General features: G+C 43.9%; 1 protein-coding gene and 2 pseudogenes across 2 annotated transcripts; all 3 read left to right on the top strand.

Moving 5' to 3' along the window:
- The first annotated feature begins 1,229 nt into the window (after positions 1-1,229).
- On the top strand, positions 1,230-5,910 carry LOC123170681 (uncharacterized; annotated as a pseudogene).
- Positions 5,911-9,839: 3,929 nt separating this feature from the next.
- On the top strand, positions 9,840-10,637 carry LOC123170680 (uncharacterized; annotated as a pseudogene).
- A 7,152-nt stretch (positions 10,638-17,789) lies between these two features.
- Positions 17,790-21,477, top strand: LOC123168769 (uncharacterized). Of its 2 annotated transcripts, none has more exons than XM_044586638.1 (12): positions 17,790-18,172; positions 18,512-18,576; positions 18,672-18,750; positions 18,932-18,950; positions 19,048-19,167; positions 20,011-20,080; positions 20,174-20,217; positions 20,406-20,447; positions 20,538-20,597; positions 20,728-20,773; positions 20,942-20,999; positions 21,088-21,477. In XM_044586638.1, exons 1-12 carry the CDS (start codon positions 17,877-17,879, stop codon positions 21,119-21,121), a joined length of 933 nt encoding a protein of 310 aa, XP_044442573.1. In that variant the 5' UTR covers positions 17,790-17,876; the 3' UTR covers positions 21,122-21,477. The 2 variants fall into 2 exon arrangements, with proteins under 2 accessions (XP_044442573.1, XP_044442572.1); XM_044586637.1 differs by having other exon boundaries at positions 17,792-18,172; positions 20,706-20,773.
- Positions 21,478-25,698: the final 4,221 nt, after the last annotated feature.

Below are 25,698 nucleotides of genomic sequence, written 5' to 3'. Positions count from 1 at the left end.
CAGAAAAAAAAAACAAAAACCCTAGCCCCTGAACAGCCGACGCGTGGATGCCTACTGGTCCCGGTTGGTGCCACCAACCAGGACTAAAGGGCCTCCTGCCTGGGCTCGCAGCACCGGCCACGTGGAGGCCCATCTGTCCCGGTTAGTATAAGAACCGGGACTAAAGGCCTAGGCGTTAGTAACGACCCTTTAGTCCTGGTTCCCCAACCGGGACAGATGGGCCTTATGAACCGGGACAAATGGCCCTTTTTCTACTAGTATATCATGTCCACCAAATGTTTTGTCGTGCGATGAGGCAGACTGAAGTTGAGATATTAGAGGAAACTAAATAGCTCATGTATTCCGCTTCGACTCCATCTTCAAGGTTCAGGGCGGCACTCGCTTCTCATCGAATGTCGATGCATGCTTTGTCAACATGCTCTCAAAGGCTTCACATCGAATGTCCAGCGGCAGCTTCCTCCCGCACCGTCCACACCAGGCGCCGCGCACGGATCCATGCAGCGTCAGCTTCCCACCTCTGTGTTGAACCTGGCTAATCTCATGCTTGCTACGGATGGGTTTTTCTTTTCTGTTTGTAATAATGCATGTGCATGGTCGTGATGTGACGTGTGCATGCAAGTAGTGGGAGTTGCTCTTAGCAACGCACCTCCCTCGTCCCGTTAGGGCATGTGCAACAGTTTAGACCGCTTCTGTCTATAGCCTCTGTCCATGTCAGATCTAGTCTGCAGTACAAACATCTTGTGCAATGCTTCGTCTAGTTAGCTGTCTGTATAGGCCCCAAAATTACGGGGAAAGTTGAGCCGATCCTTGGAAGGAAAAACCGCTGATTGCAGACACCCATCGTACAACGGAAGGAATCCTGTCTTTAAGGAGCGATTTTTAAGCGTTTAGACGATCGGTAATTATACAGACAACCTCTTTCTCTCTCATCCTTCTCTTTCATCCACGTAATAAAAAATCCTATACGTGGGCCTGGTTATAGACGACTGACTCGACCCCTTTGTACGTGCCCTTATTCTCTCCCAGTTTGTTGGTGTTCGCTGAGATCCAGTCGCTGGATGGAGCGCCGGGAGGTGGTTAGCTCATGTGTGTAATCGCATATAGAGAGAAATAACAGAAACAGAAAAGCAGTTTTTGGCAGCAAAAAACCACTCTCTCCACGATCGTGTTCTTCCTCTCGAGTTCGTTCTCTCGTCGGATCGGCAACAACACTCTGCTCCCCTCGCGCAATGCGCCCACCACCAGGCTCCCGGAGGATGGCGTCAGCTAACCTGAGGGTCGCCGTGCAGCCTGAATGTGCCTCCACCTCTACCTCTGACGAGCCGCCGGAGTTCTCTCTGCCAGCCGGGTTCAAGACCCAGTGCCCAGGCGCTTCGCGGTCAAGGATGGCCAGCTTGGCAGCTTCGCTGGCGCGTCCCTCGCCTTTCCTTTCCAGCTCGGCACCGACCTCTTCGTCCTAGAGTTCACCCCTTTCAATCCTCTTCTAGTTGGGCTTATATCAATGCAAGCTATGTAGTTTCAGCGACCAAATAGAGCACCACAATAAAATTATTTGCTTCTGATCTATTGAGTACAAAAATTGAGCACCACAAGGGCTTAAAATTTTCTCTACTTCTGATTTATTCTTTGCTTCAGTTGTTGTTGTATTCTGGCTAAAACTTTAGCTGTCCGTTTTGTTGAAAAGTGAATATTTTTTCTGTTTACTACATCTGCTTTTTTTGGTTGACATTTTTAATGTATGGAAAATCCTGGTGTTTACGGTTGTCATGTAAAATTTTCAAGTGAGAGAGATGATATCCGTCTTGGACTGGATGTTTTATTCTACCACGGCCCTCAAAAGGGGCTAACATTTCGTTCAACGGTTTTAGAAAATGGGAGGGAAAGAACAGTTCCATTACATGGTATGCAAGAATTTTATCACAAATTTTGTGGTTTGTTAGGTTATACGTGTCGCTGCAATATCCAATTTTATGTATCTTTCTAATGTGATATCTGAATTATACGTGACAAACAAGCATGATCCCAACAGAATCACCACCAATGGATCCGCTCCAAAATGTAAGAATGTCTAGGTTTGCTCTAAATGAATGTTCTACAACACCATATCAGTATCTTTAGATACAGTATGAAATGTGTTGTAAATGTTGATATATTATTCTATAAATTTGATCAAGCTAGATGAAGATCGACTTAGGAAAAGCTAGAACTTCTTATATTTTGAACTAGGATGATATATGCTATAATGCTTTCGATAGTGAATTTGAGAAAAAAAGATCATCCACATAGTGTGTCGACCACATGAAAAAAATCATGGCACATGTTACCCGGATGGATAGATATATTTGAAAGAAAAAAGTCCAATAAATAATACACCTCATTAGTTGTACATGTTTCTTGGTGTCATACTTGCTACATGATGGCCAAGTTTTTCGGTGGTGTTGGGCTCAATATATATAGCATGCATATTTCACTATGTTTATTCATATTTGAGTTACCCTGCCCGCAGTTTCTTTTTCTGCGAGGCCACCATGAGCTTATTTAGCCAGGAATGAAGATGTGATTTCTGTCTAGCACACAACAGCTTGATTGAGCTAGGTATCATGTCTACACCAAATGTTCTTTCGGGAGACAGGGCAGAAGTTGAGATATTAGAGAAAACTGACCAGCTCATGTATTCCCCTTTGAGTCCACCTTCAAGGTTCAGAGGGGCACTGGCCTCGAATGGAATTTTTCTGCAAGCTACGTCAACATGCTTTCGAAGGCTTGGGCTGCGATGATTGTCCCGTTGAACATCTCCAATGGCGCACCTGATGTCGTGCTGGTGCCCAGGCGGATGGCATCGATGACGCCACCCTGCATCCCATCCCTCTGCACTTCCTCCAGGGTTTGGGTGTGCTGTGCGGTGTCAACCCAACAAGCCTGTTCACCCTCTCTTCTACATGATCCGGCAACCTAGCTCCATCGACTATGTCTGCTTCTCCCGTCCATGCAACGCCTCTCTCCTTAGCAGCACTTGGAGTCGAGGTGGTCTTTTGACCAGTTTCAAAATTCTGGACTCAAAACATTGCCACTCGTGCAGAAAATGGGAAAGAACTGCTATTTGGATCAGTTCTGAAATTGACACGAAACTGATTACGACCATCTTTCTGAATTTAATAACAACAATATTTTGAGGCACCCAGCCATATAGAGAGCGATAAAGGAAAAGCGAGTTTGTGGATATACCTTCCCGCTCCTCCCTGTCCACTCGCTCGCTCCAGCGGCAGCTTCCTCCTCCGGCACCACACGCCGCGGGCGGATGCATGGCCGCGGCGGCCTCCGCTTCCCGCCACTGCTCCCCTTGCGCATCGCACCCACGACCGGGACCTGGAGGACGACATTAGTTAACCCGAGGGTCGCCACACAGCCTGACTCCGCCTCCGCCTCCGACGAGCCACCGGAGTTCTCACCGTCAGCCGGGTTGGCCCCCCCGGTGCCCTGGCGCTTCACGTCCAAGGATGGCCAGCTCGGCAGCGTCACCGGCACGTCCCTCGCCCTGCCTTCTGCCTCGGCACCGACCTCTTGTTCATAGGGTTCGCCACCTTGGATCCTCTGCCAGCTGAGCTTGAAATTGAGCACCACAAGGGCTGATAATTTTGTCTGCTTCTGATTTATGCTTTGCCTCAATTATTAGTATATTCTGGCTAAAACTTTCAGCTGTCCGTTTTGTTGAAAGGTGAGTATCTACACCCTGATAAGTGCCACACGTGTGGCACGAAGCAATTCTGTCCTGACCTTTTTTGATGGCAAGTTTAGCGACTGAAGGATGGCAACTTTATGTGTGAAGCATGGCAACTTTCCGTTTGGATTGCAAGTTTCTGTTTTTTTAGGTTAGTCTTTTTTATGGCAATTTTAGTTGTAAAAACGTAAGGGCGGTGTTACTTCGTGCCACACGTGTGGCACTTATCATCTGGGAATATCTTTATGTTTGCTACATCTGCATTTTTTAGTTGACAATTTTCATGTGGGCAATCTTGGTGTTTACAATTGCCATGCAAAATTTTCAGGTGAGAGAGGCCAACATTTCATCCAACGGTTTTAGAAACGGGAGGGAAGAAACAGTTCCCTTATATGGTATGCAAGAATTTCCTCACCAATTCTGTGGGTTTTTTTTTGCATGGACCAATTCTGTGGTTTCTTAGGGGATATCTGTCGCTACTGTATCAAATTTTATCTTTCTTTCTAATGTAATATCTGAATCATATTTGACAAACAAGCATGATCCCAGTAGAATTTCCATTAACTAATACTCCCTCTGTTCCAAAATGTAAGAAGTTCTAGGTTTGTTCTAGGTGAATCTTCTTCATGTGTAGAGAACTTCTTATATTTTAGAACAGAGAGCGTATTAATATTTCTGAACTTCTGGTTTCCTGGCAAAATGTTTTTTTCTTCATATCGTTGCAATCTTCTAGGCAGTGTGTCTTGTCATTCATTAATAAGCAGACATCGGATGCTTTGTCATGTTATTGCAGTCTTCGCTGCAATTTGTTTGGTCATTCGTTAGTAAGTAGACATCTGATGTTCTCTTCTACCTTGCCCAAAAGAAAATGCTATGCAAAGAAAGCAAATTTAGTTGTAAACCAATCTTCATTTAAGATAATCATATGTTCCAGGTGGATCCAAACACAGGAGTTGCCATGTATGAATCAGATGAAATCATTAAATACCTTGCAGACACATATGGTTTGTTTTCCATCATTTATTTTACCAAATCTTCGTTCCCCTGTTCCTGACAGGCTCCTTCCTGTTAGCTCCTTCAACTATGTTTGTGTTTAGGCAATGGAACTGTCCCAATTATGCTATCGCTTGGTCTATTAACGGTAAGTAACTAAGTATTCCATAATCTAAAAGTATATCCTATTGTTTTTCTCTGTGTACCTTTGTTCAGAAACACATCCTTTGAATTGTAGCTAGGTGATCTTTATTTGCCATATGTTCATGATTTTGTTCCTGTTTGACTGAAGTATGATGGTTCATTTTTAGTTAATAATCAGATGTGCAGTTGCTGAAACTTTTGCTCTGTTTATTTTGTCGACAACAACAGCCAGGCTTGCTATGATTTTACGTGTATGGAAGGTAGATTGTCAATAAACCAGATAGGCATGTATACAGTATGTGAGCTCTGAAAGTTTTTGTTCAAACCCGGCTGACACATATTGTTTCCAGGGATCATCCTACACTATTTCAAAGCTTCCACCCCCGACAATAGAGATCAGGGCATATGAGGTCTAATTCTTTGTTTTTTGTTCTCGTGTGGTACTAGTCCCAGAACCTGACCAGTCCATGTTTTTCATTAGGGATATCCTTTCTGAAAAATATCACGAGAGGCTCTTGTTGAATTGGAGTTGCCACACTTGCTACACAGGTATTCAATACTGGAAACTTCAAAACACATATGTAAATAGGTAGCTAAATGCTCTGCCATCATAACATGATGACAGTGTGGAATACTTCTACAACTAACCCTAATACATGTTCACATCTTCTATTTTGTATATTCCATAAGTGGAGTATCTTGTTGACAGAATACATCTTTGTAGCATTAAATAGACACTGGAATTAACTTTACTGTTTTTTGCTGCAGTTGTGAACGTGGTAGCCCCAAGCGACAGGAAATTCTCAAGAAACATGGCCTTTTCTAGGTCTGCAACCTTGTGATTTATGAAGTTATTGTTAAACCTTTGCAATCGCAGGGCCTAGTAGCGTGTGACATGTATCATATTGTCTTTGCAGGCACCTTATATCGAGGATCCTAACACGGGGGTCAAGATGTTCGAAAGCGCTAAGATCATAGAGTATCTAAGGCTACATATTCACTCTATCCTCTGTAAACTTATCACCCGAGATCTGAAGTATCCATATATAGGATGAATTAAGAATTTATTCTTTACAATAAACCACTGAGTCCCAAATGCAGTGTACAAGTTGTATTCATCCACTTGCTATAATTGATTTGGTTGGCGACTGGGGCTTAGATGATAGATAAGGAAGAACCGGGCCAAGTGTTGTCGAACTCCTGTGAGTTGTCACCCTTTGAGATATTTTTATGGTGGTGCGAAACCATGAGGAGATGAAATTTTGTAGCGTGGGAAGCATGTCGGATTTATGATGCAAAGGAAGACATATGTAATGTGTGTTATCATATATAGGCAAATAAGGTACTCGAAACTAGAAATACTTTGAGACATGGTCCATAAATTAATTGCAACGAAGATGATCTAAGTTGGCAATACTCGTGTCCAGCATTATACTGTAAAGTTGTAATCTAATAACCGAAAATATCAACATATAATTGGGAGGAAGTCAAACATTTGACACGATACTATTACCGTAGTATATGATAAACTGGCCGCGCAAATGCATGAGCCACATGGGCCACACTGCTAAATATTATTTGATTAGAAAGGTTGGACGCGCTTTGCTGCGCCGTTGGTGATGTTGGGTTTCTTAAAAAAACTACTCACTCTCTGTCAAAATATAATGTGTATTACTGTTTTAAAAAGTCAAACCTTTTAAGTTTGATCAAATTTGTAGACAAATCTACGAAAATTCATGATATCAAATTGGTATGATTAGATTCATCATGAAATGAATTTCCATACATTTTTTTGTTTAATATTGTGGATGCCGATATTTTTTGCTCTCAACTTGTTCAAATTAAAGAAAATTTTCTTTCAAAAAATAATACTCCTTATATTTTGGAACTGATGGAAAATTTAGTTTGACGAGTGGGGAGATGATGGAGTGCGTTTTATTTTTATTTACAGTGCGATTGTTTGATGGGCCTTTTGTGGTGTAGTTGTGTTATCCGCTACACTACCAAGTAGTGTGTTCTCTGAATGAACGTATATTTATGTGGGGAAATTTCTGCGTCGAACTGCATGTACTATATTGATGCTATAGTATCACATGGTGATACTTCTTTTCTCTAGGTGGTGGAAGGGTGCGCAGGATTAATATATTTTTATAGGCCAGTTGCTACTGATTGATTTGAAAAATCGTTGGCCCGATCAAAATCATAAATCAAATCTAAAATTGAATATCTCAATTGAATGAAAGAGCTTCAAAATAGGAATATAGAGAACTAAAATAATGAATGAGAGAGCTCTTGAGAAATTGTTAACCCGGTCAAAATCAGGCTGATCCAATTCTAAATTGAAGACCTCGGTTAATTGCGAGACCTTCAAAATTGGGAAGTATTGTATAGTATAAAAGAATAGAATGAGATAACTTTGAGAAATTTTTGACCTGGTCAAAATTGAGTAAGCCCATCCTAATTGAAGACCTCAATTGAATATGTGCTCTCTCTTAGTGTTATAGAGGATGAGTATGAGAGTTTTGCACCACTTATCTATGTACAACTTACTATATATAAAATAAAGTGTAAGAAAGATCATCCAGATATTGTGGCAGATCACCGACAAAATGCTGGCACATGCTACACCGATGATAGATTTTGCGCCAAAAGTAATAGCCTATTACAGCATCTCCAACAGCCGCGCTAAAAAATCAGTGTCTTTTGCGCGCGCACGCTACCGCTCCGGGCGCTCCAGCGGAGGCGCAAAAACCGCGTGCGCGGCATATCTAGTTTAGCACGCGGGCCGAAACGCCATCGCGCGGCTTATTTGCTGCGCCCGCTCCAGCGCGTTGGACTCTAGAGCGCTCACTCACAACTCCACCTACCCCATCCAGCCGCCGCCGCCCGCGCCACCCCATTTATTCCGGCGACCGTCCCGGCGCTTCCCCGACCTATCCCCGCGCCGTGACGGCTTCATCCGTCTCCCTCTAGTCACCGCCGCCCCTCGCGCGCGACAGTCCTCTGACGAAAAGCTCCCGGCCGCCCACTGCCGCTCGGCGCCCGCAAGGATTTCAACAAAACGCCCACAAGGTATGTATTGCTCAAACTTCATGAATTTGGTGCATGTTGATTGTAGTTTTTATACCCTAGTTTATATTGAACATTGTAGATGAGTTCGTCATATGATTCTTCTGAAGAAGAATTTGATATGGAAGAGGAGGAGGATCTTGCAATGATCCTAGCTCTGCACATCAATAAAAAACCGAAGCACGGTGGTTCGGTTATGGGTCGGCAGAAAATTTGGAGGGATAGGATCGATGCCCATAACAGATAGATGAGGCACTATTTTGTGGAGAATCCCACATACCCGGAGTCGTATTTTCATGGCCGGTTTAGGATGAGCACCGAGTTGTTCTGGCGCATTGCAGAGAAACTAGCGAGCCATGACCAGTTTTTTCAGCAAAGGAGGAATGTCGCCAGAGAGCTTGGGCATAGCACCTTTCAGAAGGTGACAGCCGCTTTGCGTATGTTGGCATATGGTATCCCGGCTGATCTAGTTGATGATCACTTGGCCATGGGTGAGAGCCAAGCCATCATGTATGTCAAGCGCTTCGCAGTCGGAATTGTGCAAGTGTTTGGCCAGGAGTATTTGAGATCTCCCAATGCTGAAGACGCCGCAAGGCTATTGGAGATGAACAAAGCTCGCGGCTTCCCATGTATGCTTGGCTCAATAGATTGCATGCATTGGAGTTGGAAGAATTGTCCAAAGGCATGGCATGGGCAACTCCACGGCCAAAAAAAGGGTTCCACTATAATCCTTGAAGCGGTGGCCGATCAAGAGACTTGGATTTGGCATGCTTTCTTTGGAATGACGGGATCTTTGAATGACATCAACGTTGTCAACTGGTCACCACTGATGAATAAGATTGCAAATGGCAATCTGCCACCGGTGCAGTTTGTAGCAAATGGCCGTACATACAACTATGGCTACTATCTTGCGATGGCATCTACCCAAAGTGGCAAACATTTGTGAAGCCGTTGAAAAAACAGGAAGGTAGGAAAAATCTTGATTTCCACAATGCTCAGGCGGCGGCTAGAAAAGATGTGGAGAGGGCTTTTGGGATTTTGCAAGCTCAATTTGCTATTGTGAGAGGACCGGCTGGATTTTGGGATCAAAAGATGCCTTGGTACATCATGCACGCTTGTGTGATCATGCACAACATGATCATCGAGAATGAGCGTGGCCAAGATGTAGACTACTCTCAGTATGAGCTCTTGGGACATCCCGTGCGAGTGCGGCGGAGGGCTGAAAGGGTGGCCCGTTTTGTTGCCTCCTATCATGCCATTCGATGTCCCGCCGCGCATGATGATCTTCAGAAGGATCTCATTAAGGAGTGGTGGGCTTGGAATGGCCGACAAGAGCATCATGATTAGTGTGTCTGATGTTTTATTGTTGAACTATTTGTTGTATTGTTGAACTATTTGTTGTATTGAACGATAAACTATTTGTTTGATTTGTAATAACGAAATTGAACTATTTATTGTTGATTTATTTTGTTTGTGTTTGATCTTTTTGCTTGTGTTTGGAGCGCATATGTTGTTTGTGCGAGAGTCGCGCGCGCTGTATTTTTGCGCGGCTGCTGGAGCCAGCGCTGCCCGCCGCGCCAAACCAGGTGATGGGCGCGCGGCAAAGTAGTTTTTAGCGCGCGACGCGTTGGTCGGCGGTTGGAGATGCTCTTAACCAATATAGCTCACGAGTCATACATGTTACTTGGTGTCATACTTCCCACATGTTTCCCAAGTTTCTTCGGTGGTATTGAGCTCAATATATACCCTCTCATATTTCATTGTATCCATTCATGCTTGCGCTATCCGGCCCCTTCTTATTTAGACAGGAATTGAGATTTAATTTTTACGTATCAAAGATCATACTAGATTATAATTTTTGTTGTGTGATGTGACGGCGCAAGTTGAGATATTGGAGGGAACTGAGAGGCTCATACATTATGTTTCGTCTCTGTCTTCAATGCTGCATAGAGGATGCTATTCTTGAACAAGTTGATAATCTGAGATTGCATAAATAGCATCGTCTCGACCCGTGTGTCCATTCAGTGTGCATCATCACCACTGATGTGCCACACACATCACCATGTCGATCATTCACCACCTTCTTGTTTACCTCTTCTCCACTCCCCCTCCATGAATCGCACACTTGACCCAGATAACGTGCTAAATGTTCAGTACAATGTATCCCGTGATTCCTTCACCGAGTCTCTGTCATTCTCTCTAGGCAGTTATTGTCTTACAGTCGCGACCCACCCCAAGTTTTGTTTCGGTCTTGTCACGCATAGTGCAGTGTAATATATCTCTAGATGTTTTCAGAGGGCCAACCCAACTGTTTTATTATGCTTAATATGGTGGACAATGTATCTGGGCGGACATCCACCATTGCTCTTTGTGATGATGACACTTGTATGCCCAGGGTTTTAGTAACACTTGTAGGCGGTGGAACCCCTTCAAAAAGTTTGATCCTATTGTGCAGGCTCCACTGAATTGCCCATTCACTACTATTATCCGGATTTACTGCCTCTGTACCCAAACAAACCGCAAGATTGCACGAAGGGCGGTACCTAGTTCCCTTGGGTAAAGTAGCCATCAAACGCACATTTAGGACTTTGGTGTACGTCACACCATGCGAGTGACGGACCTTAGATCCACGCTTGTCACCTTAATAGTCATGTTCTGTGAAGGGCATCGCTTTGATAAGGTCAACAGAAGACTCAAGAATCTGCGAGGATGATCAAACTTATAACCATCACATGTACTATGTTTTACAGTGGGGGAAGACGTGGGATTGCATTCTGTTCTGCAGGCTCTCGGTCCCCAAGTTCAGTTGAAGGTGATTTTTTCAACTGGGCGCGTTTTGACTATTTATTAGAAAAATCATGGTCTTCCATGATCAATTGACCATAAGTAGAAGTATATTTGGCAAACAAAAATGGCAAGTGCCAAATACTTTTGATTGAAAAACTTTGTTTTGGGGACCAAAAAAAATACAAAGACGTGACTAGCCAGCAAACGTTTACTAACCTGTACGCCAATAGACCAAATAGACAAATACACCTGCACGCTGGGATTTGCATGGGTTCGGTTGGCGCGAATCGGACAGTGAGGAGACCACATCCGGTGGCTACTATCACAGCATCCCCCGATTCGAGAATGTCACAGGCCATGTTGCAGCGCTCGCCATTGTAGCATCTGCCTATTGCCGTCCTAGCATGTCGTTGTGCTGGTTGCAACATTTCGCGTCTCTGGTTGTACCAAATGACCTTGCCGGTTCTAGCAAATGACGTCACTGGTTGCCGTCCGCTATGCTGGTCGCAGCGATTTCCGTCGGAAGTCGTAGCAAACAACGATGATGGCGTTGCATCAAAACTCATTGTCGTGGGTTGTAAGATGTCGTGCCGGTCAAAACATTTCGCGTTTCTGGTTGTAGCAATCGACCTTGCTGGTTCTAGCAAATGATGTCACCAGTTCCAGCAAACGACCTTGTCGATTGCAGCAATTGACCTTGCCGGTCCTAGCATTACGCCTCGCCGGTCACGGTCCCCACTGGCTCGCCCAGCACGGCCGCGCGCCGACTCGAGCATCACCATGCGCTGGTTGAATCAATACCTAAAATCAAGCTAATTACATGGTTGTAGATGTATCTTATATCATTTCTGGAAACCTTATCAACACATTTGTCCATTTGTCAGGTTGTCGTGAGCCCTTCCATTCATGCCGCCGGCTCTAGACTCCATATCATCAACATATATAAATTCAGCATTTAAGCTAAACCATGAGTCATGAAAGTTTGTAACTCAAATTAATCTGATCGCTCGATTCGTCGAGCTCGGACGATGAGGAGGAGGTTGAGGAAAGAGGTAGTGAGGAGCGAGGCAGAGGGGGGCGATACCAAGGCCGAGGATCAGCTGGACACGGAGGAAGAGGATGACGCCGGCGACCACATCCACATCCTCTCATGGGAGGGGGTAGAGCGGGAGTATGAGGAGGCCATGGTGGAGAACGAGAAGCACCGGGCTTGTTGTAGCTCCAAGTAATTTTAGCTTATTTACCTTGTTTTAGTGTGTTTTAGTTTTTAATTTAGCTTGTTTTAGTTCTAAGTAAGCTTTATATAGTTTAATTTTGGACTACGATGTTTATTTATGAAGTATTATGTATAATTAAGCACTATGTGTTCTTTAATCTAGTTTCTGTTTGAAATTCGTATGAGATGTTTGTGCGTAATTTCATTTTTCAGTAGTTAGGTTTGATGATTTGCTGAGCTCCACAAAAAATTTAACTCCTGGAAGTTGAAGAGTTAAATTTTGGGTGTTTTATTGGTGATGCCCTAACATGTGAGGAGGTGGAGTATAGTTTCTGGTCTGAAACTATAGGAACCTACTCATCGCGGTATTTGATACACATGTGCAATTTAAAGGGTCCACGCCCCATGTTTAAAAAGAAAAGGGTCCACGCGCCAAGCATTCCTTACAAAATACCCATTCTACCCAACACATTCTGCTATATTACTATGCTTGTTTACCATCAATAGTTCAATACTGATTGGAGAGTTGCTAACAAAATAAATCCAATGAATGCATGAAGTTAATTATAAATCTGCTATTCCCGCAATAAAAACATATGTAGGGAGGTAAGTCAAGCTTGGTTAATTACCATCAAAGAAAGTGTTGTTCTAACATAATCTAATGTATGATTTTTTTTAAACCTTGTGTTCTATAGCGGTATAACGGTTGCATAGGGTAAGTTATTATTTAACAAACGGCCTGGTAGTTCTTTGTGCCTCCAAGGATCATGATAGTTATGGAACAGTGGACACACATGCTTGGAGACTCACAAATCGCCCTTAATAATTAGTTTAAAGTTTAGAGGTATGAGTTGCATCTTCCACACCTTAAAAAACAGCCCAACTAAGTGTAGTGCTCATAAGTTGTGTACCTTGGTATCATACTTGCTACATGTTTTCATTTCTTTGTCATGTTTCTTGGTGTGTTAGGTTCTCTATATAACCTCTCATATTTCATAGTTGATATTTGCATGATCCACTTAGATCTCTGATAGCTTACTCGGAAATCAGAATGCAGCTTTTATCTACCACACATCATCTATTAAGCTAGGGTAAAAGTGTTGTTTCGTCATGGCATCGGTGTAGATATTAGAGGAAACTGGCCTGCTCATATAGTACCTTCAGTCCCATGACCCAAATCTTCAATGGGTTTTCAAAACCTTAAAGCAGGAGGGGCATACATATATTTTATTTTCCTAGGATCGGTTCTCACACATGCAAGGTGTTGTAATCAATACCCGGAATTAAGCTAATCCACTGGCTTTTCTGTACAACCAAAGGGGGCTAGCCCGGAAGAAGAGACGACATCGAGCTTGCTCAACGTGCGCCAATGCCAAAGAAGACATGCCGATGTACCAAGAACTAAGAGATGAACAAGTTTAATACATAGCCTTAGCCTTGTTGGAAAAAAGAAAAAAGAAATAGTAGCCAGCCGGGCAAAAGTATCAACCGGTTGATCGAGATCATAGCAATCAAGGTGTAGTGTCAACAAAATGTGCACAATGTAATCTTCCTTTCCATTCTATCCACCGATTAAATTGGATCGTTTCAACATGAGTTTGCCCAGATATTTTGTTTTTGAAAACAATCTTAGTTTCATATTATTTTTAAATTGAAGATGCATTTAGAGAAAGGATAATAATAGTACGACTACCTTCGTCTAGGTGAATAAGTCATTCGCATAGTTCTAGGTCATCGATTTGAGCAATTAAATATGTGTTATATGTCATGAAAAGTATATCACTAGATTTCTACATGAATGTAGTTTCTAAATATATATATTTTGTCACGTATAATACACATTTAGATAGTTAAATTGTCGATTTAGAACTACGCAAATGACTTATTCATCGAGACGAAGGTAGTAGTACTTTATCCGTCCTATGATATAAAACCGTTTTACGAGTCAACTCGCAGTACGAGCTGCCCACTGAGCCAGCGGAAGTTCGTGGAGGGATATCTTTCTCCCGTTCGAGCAGCTCCCTCAGAGCATCTCCAGCCATTAAGCCATTTTTTTCGCTGCTTGGGGGCTGCCGGCGGAAATTTTAACCTGGGGGTGAAAATGTTTCCAGCCGTGTCCACCCCGAAGCCATGCCTAGACCGCGCCCGCCCCAGGCCACGGCCGGCCCGGCCTCGCCGCCGAGCTCGCTCCTCTGCATGAGGGTTCACTGGCCACCTCCATCCCTGTGTGTACAAGTACTCGTGCCCACCTAGCTAGCTAGCAGAGCAGAGCCAATCGATTCGGCTGTGTGTGCGCTTGTTAGCTAGCTAGCTTGGCTCGTTTGAGCACAGGCGGCCAGCCACACCGGCGGCGTCCACGCGAACGGCCGGTAACCTCGAGCATGCTCCGACCGCGCCTCTTCGTTCCTCCATCGCGCGCCCTGCATCTTCGGCCCCGGCGTCGGCGCGCCTGCTTCGCTGCGGTCGTTTCGTCCTGCGCCTACATCGCCCCCGACTCCACGCAGGTCTGCACCGCCCTGCTCGGCCTCCGCTCCTGCGCCGGCCGGCTCCGCCCGCGCCTCGGCCGTCTTCGCACTGGCCCGGCCTCCGCCCGAGCCCCCGGCGCCCTGCCACGCCATCTCGCGCGCCCGCGTCCGCTGCTCCCGAGCCGGCTGCTGCTCCGTGGTCGGCAGGAGTCTCTGCCGACGCGCCCGCCTCATCCCGGGCCGGCTACACCCCGGTCCTTCGTCGCCGGGTCCCCCGCACCTCCCGCTACCTGGCCCCGTGCCGCGTTGCATCGCACGCGGCCCCGCTCGTCCTCGCCCGAGCTCGCCCTGCCGCTGGGTTGCCGGCCGCCTCCTCGGACGGCAACGAGGCGCTGGAGAGGGATTCGGGGCTGGCCTTCGCCTGGAGCACGCCGGACACCGACCACGCCCGCCCGAGCTGGACACCGGACTCCTCCAGCGCCGCTCCGCCCCGCGCCGATGCGCTCCGCGCTCGAGAGATAGAGGGGCAGGCGAGAAGAAAGAGGAAAAGAGAGGAGAGAGGTTGTGGGAGGCCGACGGTGGGCCAACCGCAAGGAAAAGGCATCGCCGGTGAAAGAACATGCGGTGCCCCCATGTTTGGTTTTGGTAATTGATGACAATCTGTATGGACTAATGGTTGCCTTGAGTTATATTTAAAGGATTTGTCCATAGGCATTTCTTGAAGTCCATGTGTTGGTTTCAAGGAGTTTATGTGGTGACCAAGGTGTTATTAAGGAATTATCCAAAGATTGGTCATGTGAGAGTTGAGCTTATTGCAAGCATGTCTTGAAGAAGAAGATTGTGTGATCATTCATGTTTACCTTCAAGACATCATCCAAATGAAGAGAGTTGGAAAGAGTCAAGGTTGATCAAGACTAAGTCAAGAGTGAATCAAGCTGATCAACACACAAAGCGCACAAGATGTACCGAGGGATCAAGCGATCCCATGGTATGGTAAGCATTGTCAATTACGCCTTGTGTACTAACCCATGGTCTTCGTGAGTGTTCTATGTGGGGTTAGGTACGTGTTCATGGGCTTACGTCAAGAGGAAGATATCACTCAACCCATGGAGAGGATGACATCAAGTGGTGATCGTCATCAACATTGCCGTGTGCAAGTTCAAGTGGAGCATCACGAAGAGATCAAGTGCTTGAAGCTTGCCGTCCATTGTGGTGACAATGGACTTGTGAAGATGTGCGGAAGGGTGGCTCACCCATAGTGGAGTATGGGGGAGCAATCAACTAGTCTTCATCGAGCCAACGCAATCAAGAAAGGTGGTCCATCTTGAGGGAGTCAAGATCGTCATCATCTAGCTCAAGTGGACCATGTGCAAGGCAAAGGTTTGCCCTTGATAGGTTTTCTATGTTACCGGTCTCATGATGGTAGTTGGGAGACCGGGTTATAGGATCAATTGCCGTACTATCAAGGGGGGCTCTCGATGAGTAGCTTGATCGTATCGTTCATAGAGAGCTCAAACCATTGCATCCTTGCATCATCTTTATTGGTTCTTGTTTGGTTCTTCTCTTTGTGAGTTTTGGAGCTTATGGTCATCTTGATGACAAGCTCGAGTTCATCGAAAACGGAGTTCACTCGCATCTTCAATGATGTTTTCGATGTTGGAGGTTATACCGGTTCTTCTCGGTTGGAGGTTTCACTCCTCTATTTGTTGGCATATCTGTTTTGATGCTACTTGTCGTCTTGTATCCAACAAGCTTGAGTTTGCTCAATTCGGAGCTCCTATGAAGAAGTTTTGGCAGTTCTGTTTGGTCCAAGCGGTAGTACCGCGGGCCGGAGCGGTAGTACCGCTTGGGTGCTACAAGCGGCAGTACCGCTCCACAGCGGTAGTACCACTGGTAGCCCCCAGTCATAGTACCGCTGCGGCTTCGTGCTAGTACCGCCTCGATTCGAGGGGTCTTTTTCTGTGTCGGGTTTTACGGTACTAGCCGCAGTAGTGGAGGCGGTAGTACCGCTCGTGTGCGGTAGTACCGCCCTGACCACCGCGGTAGTACCGCTCTGGGCCCAGCGACAGTACCGCGAGGGGAAGCGGTAGTACCGCTGGCCAAGCGGTAGTACCGGTCTCTGCGGGGCTGTTTTGGGGGGTAACGGTTGGATTTTCCCCCTCCTATAAAAGGGGGTCTTTTTCCCCATTCTACCTTCTCTCTTGAGCTCGTGTTCTTCCCCCATTGTTGACCTTCTTCGAGCTTGCTAACTCTCAATCCCTCCATGGATTCTTGCTAGTTTTTGAGGGAAAAGAGAGAGGAGATCTAGATCCACATTTCCACCAATCACTTTCTCCTCTATGTGAGGGGAATCCATTGGATCTAGATCTTGGAGTTCTTGGTGTTCTCCTTCTTGTTCTTCCTCTCATTTTCCTCCCTAGCATTAGTTGCTTCAGTGGGATTTGAGAGAGGACTTGGGCACTCCGTGTGCCCTTGCCATTGCATTTGGTGCATCGGTTTGAGTTCTCCACGGTGATACGTGGAAGTTACAAGTTGAGAAGCTTATTACTCTTGGGTGCTTGGTACCCTTGAGCTTGTTCCTCTTGGGTGCTTGGGCGCCCTAGACGGTTGGTGGTGTTCGGAGCTCAATCATTGTGGTGTGAAGCTCCGGGCAAGCGTCGGGGTCTCAAATTAGGTTGTGGAGATCGCCCTGAGCAATTTGACGGGTTCCGGTGACCGCCCCCAAAGGTTGCCAAAGTGTACGGGTTCGGTGACCACCCCCAAGGGTTGCCATTTTTACGGGTTCGGTGACCGCCCTCAAGGGTCTCTTGGTGGAATCACGGCATCTTGCATTGTGCGAGGGCGCGAGGAGATTACGGTGGCCCTAGTGGCTTCTTGCGAAGCATTGTGCCTCCACACCGCTCCAAACGGAGATTAGCATCCGCAAGGGTGTGAACTTCGGGATACATCGTCGTCTCCGCGTGCCTCAGTTATCTCTTACCCGAGCCCTTTACTTATGCACTTTACTTTGTGATAGCCATATTGTTTCTTGTCATATATATTGCTATCACTTAGTTGTTTACCTTGCTTAGCATAAGTTGTTGGTGCACATAGGTGAGCCTAGTTGTTTTAGTTTTTGTGCTTGTCAAATTAACCGTTAGGTTTATTCCGCATTTGTTCAAGCCTAAACCGTAATTATTTTAAAGCGCCTATTCACCCCTCCCCTAGGCGTCATCCACGCTCATTTAGCCGGCACACCCAGCTGCTCCCCGGGGGGCTGGGTTTGGGGTGAGACTGCCGGCGTCAATTTTCTCTAAATCCGGTGAAAAGTGAGGCTTTGGGGACGCGAGTGGGGGGATATTTTACTACCGGCGCCCAAAAAGTGGCCGTGGGGGCGTCTTGGGGGGCCGGCTGGAGATGCTCTCAGCTACACTCCCCACCCCTCCCTGTCCACTCGCGCCTCCTTCCCCCGCTCCGCTCGCATCGCCCCGTGCGCGGCGGGCAAATGGCCACGGCGGCGCTCCGCTTCCCGCCGTTCCTCTCCTCGCGCGCCGCGCCTACCACCACCGCCGCCACCTGCACCCGGAGGACGGCGCCAGCCACCCTCAGGGTCGCCGCGCTGCCGGACTCCGCCTCCGCCCCAACCTCTACCTCTGAAGAGCGGCCGGAGTTCTCGCCGTCGGCAGGGTTCGCGCCTCCGGTGCCCAAGCGCTTCGCGGTCAAGGATGGCCAGCTCGGCAGCGTCGCCGGCGCGGCCCTCGCGCTGCCTTTTCGCCTCGGCACCGGCCTCTTCGTCCTAGGGTTGGTCCCCTCCAATCAATCCTCCTCCAGTTGTGCTTATAAAGATGCAAATCTGTTTCGTTTCACCCACCAAATAGAGCACCACAGTGGAATCTCGGTGTATTCATCTGTTTCTTCTTCGATGCTATCCAAATGAGCAATGTGTGGTTGCTTTGATGCCAGTAATTAGCAATGCCTAGTTACTTTGATGTCAATAATTCGAGAAAATTAGCTCAGCACCGCCGCCCGTGAAGAAGTGCGAATCGGAAATTCCTGTTCAGTTTGAAGATTACGTCTCATATTAAGCTGTATTCATATCATGTAGTCAGTTTCTCATTTCTACGTGCCTGTGATGTGCAGATACTCGGTATCACTAGTCTCCGCTGATAAAATACCCTCAGACCAATATTCTCTGGGATTTCTTGGTGAATTTCTCTAATTCCCCATTTTCACTTGTTCAGTGCCTATTATGTTTCAATTTAAAGGAGTAGTACACAAATGCATATGTTTCTTATTTAAGGTCTGAAGGTGAAGGAGACCTCAAAGATAGATCAGTGCCGTCGACCAGAAAAACCTATTGAGATATACGAGTTTGAAGGGTACAGGCTTTCTTTCAATTGAGATTCATATCTTTCCTATGAAAAAAATGACACTCCCTCCATATTTTTAATTGGACATGCTTTTTAATATATATCAAGGGCTAATATTTTCCTCTGCTTCTGATTTTCTTTCCTTCAATTGATGGTGTATTCTGGCTAAAACATTCATATATATCAAGGGCTGTCCATTTTGTCGAAAGGTGAGTGTCCTTTAGTTTGCTGTATCTGCATTTTGTAGCTGTCATTTTCCATGTATGGAAAATCTTGCTGTTTATGGTTGCCATGTAAAATTTGCAGGTGAGAGAGATGGTATCTGTCTTGGACCTTGATGTTTTATTTTACCCCTGTCCTCAAAAGGGGCCAACATTTCGTCCAAAGGTTTTAGAGATGGGTGGGAAGAAACAGTTCCCTTACATGGTATGCAAGAATTCCTCACCAGTTCTATGGTTTGTCAGGTTATATGTGATCGCTACCATTTCCAATTTTACATATCTTTCTAATGTAGTTTCTGAATTATGTTCTGACAAACAAGCATGATCCCAGCATAATCACCATTAACTAATACTTACTACGTTCCAAAATGATAGAAGTTCTTGGTTTATTCTAAGTCAATCTTCTTCATGTTTGACCAAGTTTATAGAGAATTGTACTAAGATCTGCATTCTAGAACATCAAATTAGTATCACTAAATCCATTATGAAATATGTTTATATAATATACTCACTTGGTGTTGTACTGTTGTGAATGTTGATGTATTTTTCTATAAATTTTCTTAAACTTGATAGAGATTGACTTAGGACAAAGATAGAACTTAGATTTTGGAACAGAGGGGGTTTTAATATTTCTGAACATCATGTTTCCTGGCAAGATGGGTTTTTTTGTCATATTGTTGCAGTCTTATGCTGCAATGCAATGTGTTTTGTCATTCATTAGTAAGCAGACATCTTATGATTTGCCATACTGTTGCAGTTCTCTGCTTTTTTTTGGAAATGGAGGCTTACCCCCGGCCTCTGCATCATAATGATGCATCTGCTGCAATGTGTTTTGCCATTAATTAGTAAGCAGATACTTCTCTGCTGCAATGTGTTTTGCCATTAATTAGTAAGCAGACATCGGGTGTTTTGTCATGTTGTTGCAGTCTTCTGCTTGCAATGTGTTCTGCAGTTATTAGTCAAAATCGTTAGTTCTTCTATGTTGCCTAAAAAAAGTGCTATGTGAAAGCAAAATTATATCTTCATTTAAGATAATCATATGTTGCAGGTGGATCCAAACACAGGAGTTGCCATGTATGAATCAGATGCCATTATAAAATACCTTGCAGACACATACGGTTTGTATCTCATCATTTATTTAACCAGACCTTGCTTCCCCTGTTCGTGACAGGGTCCTTCCTGTTAGCTCCTTCCCTGTGTTTGTCTTTCAGGTGATGGAACTGTCCCGATTATGCTATCGCTTGGTCTATTTACGGTAAGTAACTAAGTATTCCATAATCCAAAAGTATAGACTATGTTCAGAAGCACATTACCGTTTATTTATACGCGATCTTTATTTGCCATATGTTCATGATTTTATTACTGTTTGACTTAAGTATGATGGTTTAGTATTAGTTAGTCATCAGTTGTGCAAAAGCTGATGCTTTGTGGTTTATTTTGTAGACAATAACAGCAGGGCTTGCTATGATTTGGCGTGTATGGAAGGTAGATTGCCAGTAAACCATATAAGCATGTATACAGTGTGTGACCTCTGAAAGTGTTTGCTCAAATCAGGCTGACCCATTTTGTTTGCAGGGATCTTCCTACACTGTTTCAAAGCTTCCACCCCAGCCGATAGAGATCTGGGCATACGAGGTCTAATTCTTCTCTTCTGCCTATCCGTAGCATCTGGGGTCATTATTTTCTTGTTGTTCTCGTGTGGTACCAGTTCCAGAACCTGCCCAGTACATGTTTTCTCATCAGGGATCTCCTTTCTGTAAATTAGCACGAGAGGCCCTTGTTGAATTGGAGTTGCCACACTTGCTACACAGGTATTCGACACTGGAAACTTCACAACGCATCTGTAAATAGATAGCTAAATGCTCTGCCATCATAACATCTACTACTTATGTATGGCATAAGTGCAGTCTCTTGTTGACACAATACATCTTTGTAGCATCAAACAATACTGGAATTAACTTTACTATTTTTTTATGCAGCTGTGCTCGTGGCAACCCCAAGCGACAGGAAATTTTCAAGAAACATGGCATTTTCCAGGTCTGGAACCTTGTGATTCATGCTGATGCTAAGCCTTTGCATTCGCATGCCCTAGTAGTGTGTGACATTTATCGTATTGTCATTGCAGGCGCCTTATATTGAGGATCCTAACACGGGGGTGAAGATGTTCGAAAGCGCTGAGATCATAGAGTACCTAAGGGCAACATATTCCCTCTATCCTCAGTACCAAAATCTCTGAAGTGTCGATATATAGTATGAATTTAGAATATATCTTTACAATAAACTGCTGAGTCCCAAAAGCAATGTAGAGGTTGTATTCATCCACTTGCTATAGATGGCGATTTGGGGTTATATGGTAGAGAAAGAAGAACCAGGCCAAGTATTCTTGAGTACCGTCAATTGTCACCCTTTGAGATTTTTTATGGTGGTGCCAAACCATGTGGAGATGAATTTTTTTAGCATGGGGAACATGTTGGATTTATGATGCAAAGGAAGACATATGTAATGTGTAAAATCATACATAGGAAAATAAGGTAGTACTCCCTCCGTTTTTAAATGTAAGACCTTTTAGAGATTTCAATAAGGACTACATATAGATGTTTATAGATGCATGATGCATTTTAGAGTGTAGATTCACTCATTTTGCTTCGTATGTAGTCTGTATTGGAATCTCTAAAAGGTCTTATATTTAGGAACGGAGGGAGTAGAAATTAGAAATATTTAATTTTTAAGAGAGAAGCTAGAAATACTTCTTCTTTTGTAGAGAAACTAGAAATACTTTGAAGAGACGAGGTCCATAAATTACAGTGAATAATGCTGAATGCTTTATTGGAAATGGGAAATAGAGGTTAGGCAATACTCGTGTCCAACATTATACTGTGAAGTTGTGATCTAATAACAAGTAAGATCAACAATATTATCACTACTAGGAAAACCCTAGCAGTAGCGCGGGTGTTTTTGGTATAGTAGCGGCGCACTACTAGTATTGACGCTACAGCTAACTTTAGCAGTAGTGTGGTTCACTCACGCGCTATGCCTAACTCAGATAGTAGTAGCACTTGCCCTATCCAGCGCTACTTATAGTTACTAGTTGCGCACCCAGGACCTGCGCAACTACTGCTTGTCTGTATTCCATTTCTCTATTGTTTTATAATGTATTTATACACTGTTCTACAAGTTTTGATACAATAGCAATTTATAGATTGTTATATCATTATGATCATGAGCGAAAGTACATTTCTGCACCCAGGAGCAAATGCTCCTGGTGTGAACAGTAACATAAAAAAAATAGAAAAAATATTCAAAAAGTTCTGAAATTTTTTTGCGACATACTTTCACAAATATTTGTTGCGCATGCAAAATTTCATTGCGAAATCACATTTGTGAAAGGCGTGCCAAAAAATCAGAGCTCCAAAATGCTTTTGTAAGTAACATTTTCAGAGTATCGATTTTGTTTTTTTACCACACCTTCCACCAATGTGATTTCGCGACGAAATTTTGCATGCACAACAAACATTTGTGAAAGTATACCACAAAAAAATTTCAAAATTTTTTGAATTATTTTTGAATTTATTTGGTGTTACTGTTCGCACCAGGAGCATTTGCTCCTGGGTGTAGAAACTCCACGTCCGATCATGAGGAGTTATTATATCAGTGGGTGAAAGAAACATGGATTAGATTCAAATGGAGGCACCCACTAATATAATAACTCATCATGCTCATAATGATATAACAACTAAACATCATCATTATCATAATAACAAGTCATACTCATCATCATCGTCATCTAACAACTCATCATTCTAGCACATCACTCATCATCATAATAACAACTCCTCGTCACCATAGTCATAATCAACACTAGTTAATTGTTCGTAGCACATGATCATGAGTACTAGCTAGGACCCGCCACCCTCTCTAAGGTAAAACAGCATAAAACAAGACAGCCCCTGACTCTCCATTATGGAGAATGGAGATCATGCTGTCTCCAATTCGTGGGCTTCGCACCATGTTGCCTCCAAGTAGCTCCCTGCGATCATCAATAACTTTTTTCCATCCTTTGATTGTGAGGTCTTCATCTCTTCGAGAAATCGTGTATGCATAGGGTGAACCGTAGGCAGACTTGGCCGTAAGCTAATAAAATCAAGGTAACCTTTAATATGCATTAGATGAGGCAGACAATCATTCGGGGTTTTCTATTGAAGAACACAATAATAACGTAGTTAGCAATGTAATTAGCTTTAGAAGAATGTATGCAAAAGATGCCTTGTGTCATAATATAGTAAAAAATCTTACCATGCCATTTCCATGGATGTTATCGTAGTTCAAAACGCGGACTAGTGACACGTATTGACCATGATGTGGAGGAGTTTCATAATTGTTATTGAAAGCCTCAACATCAATAATAAATGAGATAATATGATTTTTCTTCTTGTAAGTTAGTTCAGAGCCATCAATGTAGTAGGTTTTGTCTACCACCTTCCGTACATTTTTTGAAGAATGGAAATAAGTTGTCAATGGAAATAAACCGTCAATGATTTTTAAATAAACAATATAAATTACTCAACAAATTTATTTAATAAACTCACAAAGAGGTAGAATTGGAAGCGTGTCCACATCCACCCAAATGCCGATATTATCTTCAATGTCATCTTCGGGCCGAATATCAAATGTTATTTTCATATCCTCCTTAAATTCATAGGCCTTGCAAAGTCCTCTCCAAGTTGAGCAATCAAAATGTGAGCTATTTGGTTCATTAAATAGCTTAAACCAAAAAGTGAAACCATGCTTGGTCCTAAGGTGAGCTCTCTTCGTCTCCGTTCTCTCCCTACCTTCGAAACCAAGCCTTTCATGACATTGGATGAACTATTTGAATTGTAAAAGATGGAAATTACACATTGAAGCCAAAATTCACAAGTCATGCTTAATTAGGGAAAACTACTTGTCGTCGTTACGTACAATAAAAACGTCGAAAGTCTCATTCAGCACGATGGTGAAGCACATACCGTTTTGCAGATGAGGCATCCTGTCGCACATGCCCCGATCTTCTTCACAGTACTCGCACTCAGGGATCCTATCGCCGTCAGATATTTCCTGTGTTCATAAGTCAGAGATTAAAAATCGATGGCAAATAACAGGAACTCAACACACTGATCATTATTATTCATCACGGGTTGATTGTCGGTCTGTCGAGTCTTTTCTTGGAAACTCTCATCTCACATGGTGTATATGGTGGGCACTCCCTCTATAATATATTCGACTATCGGTGATGGTCGCTCATCCCTTCGTTGCCGAGTGTATTACACCAAAATGTGCACAGGGGAGCGAAGGAGAAGCGACCCCCACAATAACAGTCGGGATTCTTCCTCTCTGACCTTTGCGACCTTCGGTGATGGTCGCTCCTCCGTTCAATCGAAAGTGCATAACATCAAAATGTCTAGCACCATCGAATGAAGAAGAAGCGACCCCCACGACAATATTCGGGATTCTCCCTCTCTCATATTTCAACAGTATATGGTGGACTCTCCCTCACAGATATTTGGACCGTTGGTGATGGTCGCTTGCCCTCCTCCTCTCATGCATTAGCAAGGTATATCAAGAGAAGAAGGAAAGGAAGCGACCCCCACGAGAACAGTCAGCATTCTTCCTCTCTCAAATTTCGACAGTATATGGTGGACTCTCCCTCACAGATATTTCGACCGTCAGTTATGGTCGCTTCCCCTCCTTCTCTCGTGCATTACCAAGGTATATCACAAGAAGAAGGAAACAAAGGGACCCCCACGACAACAGTCGACATCCTTCCTTTAAAAGCAGACTGAAAGTTACACAAGGAGCCCCGACAGAATGCCAGTCAACCCGTTATATATCGTGCAATGACATAAAAATGACCTATGGGTTGCTGGAGTGTCATTTAATTCCTGTTCTGGCAAATCATGGGCACTTGATATTCCCTAATTTATAGCACAAGTCATGCTGAAATCCACGGAAAATTTCGGCATGACCTTTGCTAAAAGAGGACATATCGAGCGGCAAAAATTTGCCGGAACAGAAATTAATCAACATTCCGGCATAACATAGGCCACTCGGAGGTGTTCCCTGCAAAATGCATCCATTTTGTCAGATTTTTTCAAAAACAATAATGAAACAATCAATAATGCATCCATGCATCTATCCATCTAACCATCCATTCTAGCAAACATACATACATCTACATATATATTAAAATAAAACTAAACAGAGAGGAGAGGGAGGTGCTCACGGTGGCGGGATGGGACCGAGCGGGAGAGGTAGACGCGACACGAGAAATCCTGCATAGTCCACCGATTTAAAAATTATATCATCAATATAATTGCCAACAACATTTTTATATTCTATTACTATCTTTTACTTAAAATTTTCTATTTTTTTCTTAAAATTTTCTATTCTATTACCATTCATGAAAATTTTATTAGCAACACTATTCAAAAGACCTACATTTATTTTAAAAATCTATTCTATTACTATATTTTTACTTAAATGTATTTGGTTTAAAAGGCCTAAATTTACTGAACATTTTCTAATTTTGCTACTCTATTCTACACTTACTATTGTATTCTATTCAGAGAGACCTACATTTACTAAAAAATATATTACTAACTTCTTTACTAAAAAATTATATTACCCAAAATACCCTAGTTCTAACCCTAACATCTATCCATCCATCCATCTCTCTACCCAAGCATTACTAAAAAAATCTAGT

The sequence above is a fragment of the Triticum aestivum genome, chromosome 7D, assembly GCF_018294505.1.
Source record: "Triticum aestivum cultivar Chinese Spring chromosome 7D, IWGSC CS RefSeq v2.1, whole genome shotgun sequence".
Taxonomy (NCBI): Eukaryota; Viridiplantae; Streptophyta; class Magnoliopsida; order Poales; family Poaceae; genus Triticum; species Triticum aestivum.
The sequence above is the reverse complement of the archived record's forward strand: the minus strand, read 5'-3'. Positions and strand labels throughout refer to the sequence as shown.

Bases quoted from the DNA above. Each gene is read 5' to 3' on its own strand.
- LOC123168769 (XM_044586637.1), top strand. From the start codon at position 17,877: ATGGCCACGGCGGCGCTCCGCTTCCCGCCGTTCCTCTCCTCGCGCGCC. The intron at 18,577-18,671 runs GTGAATTTCTCT...TTCTTATTTAAG, and splicing joins ATATTCTCTGGGATTTCTTG to GTCTGAAGGTGAAGGAGACC. The intron at 21,000-21,087 runs GTCTGGAACCTT...TTGTCATTGCAG, and splicing joins AGAAACATGGCATTTTCCAG to GCGCCTTATATTGAGGATCC.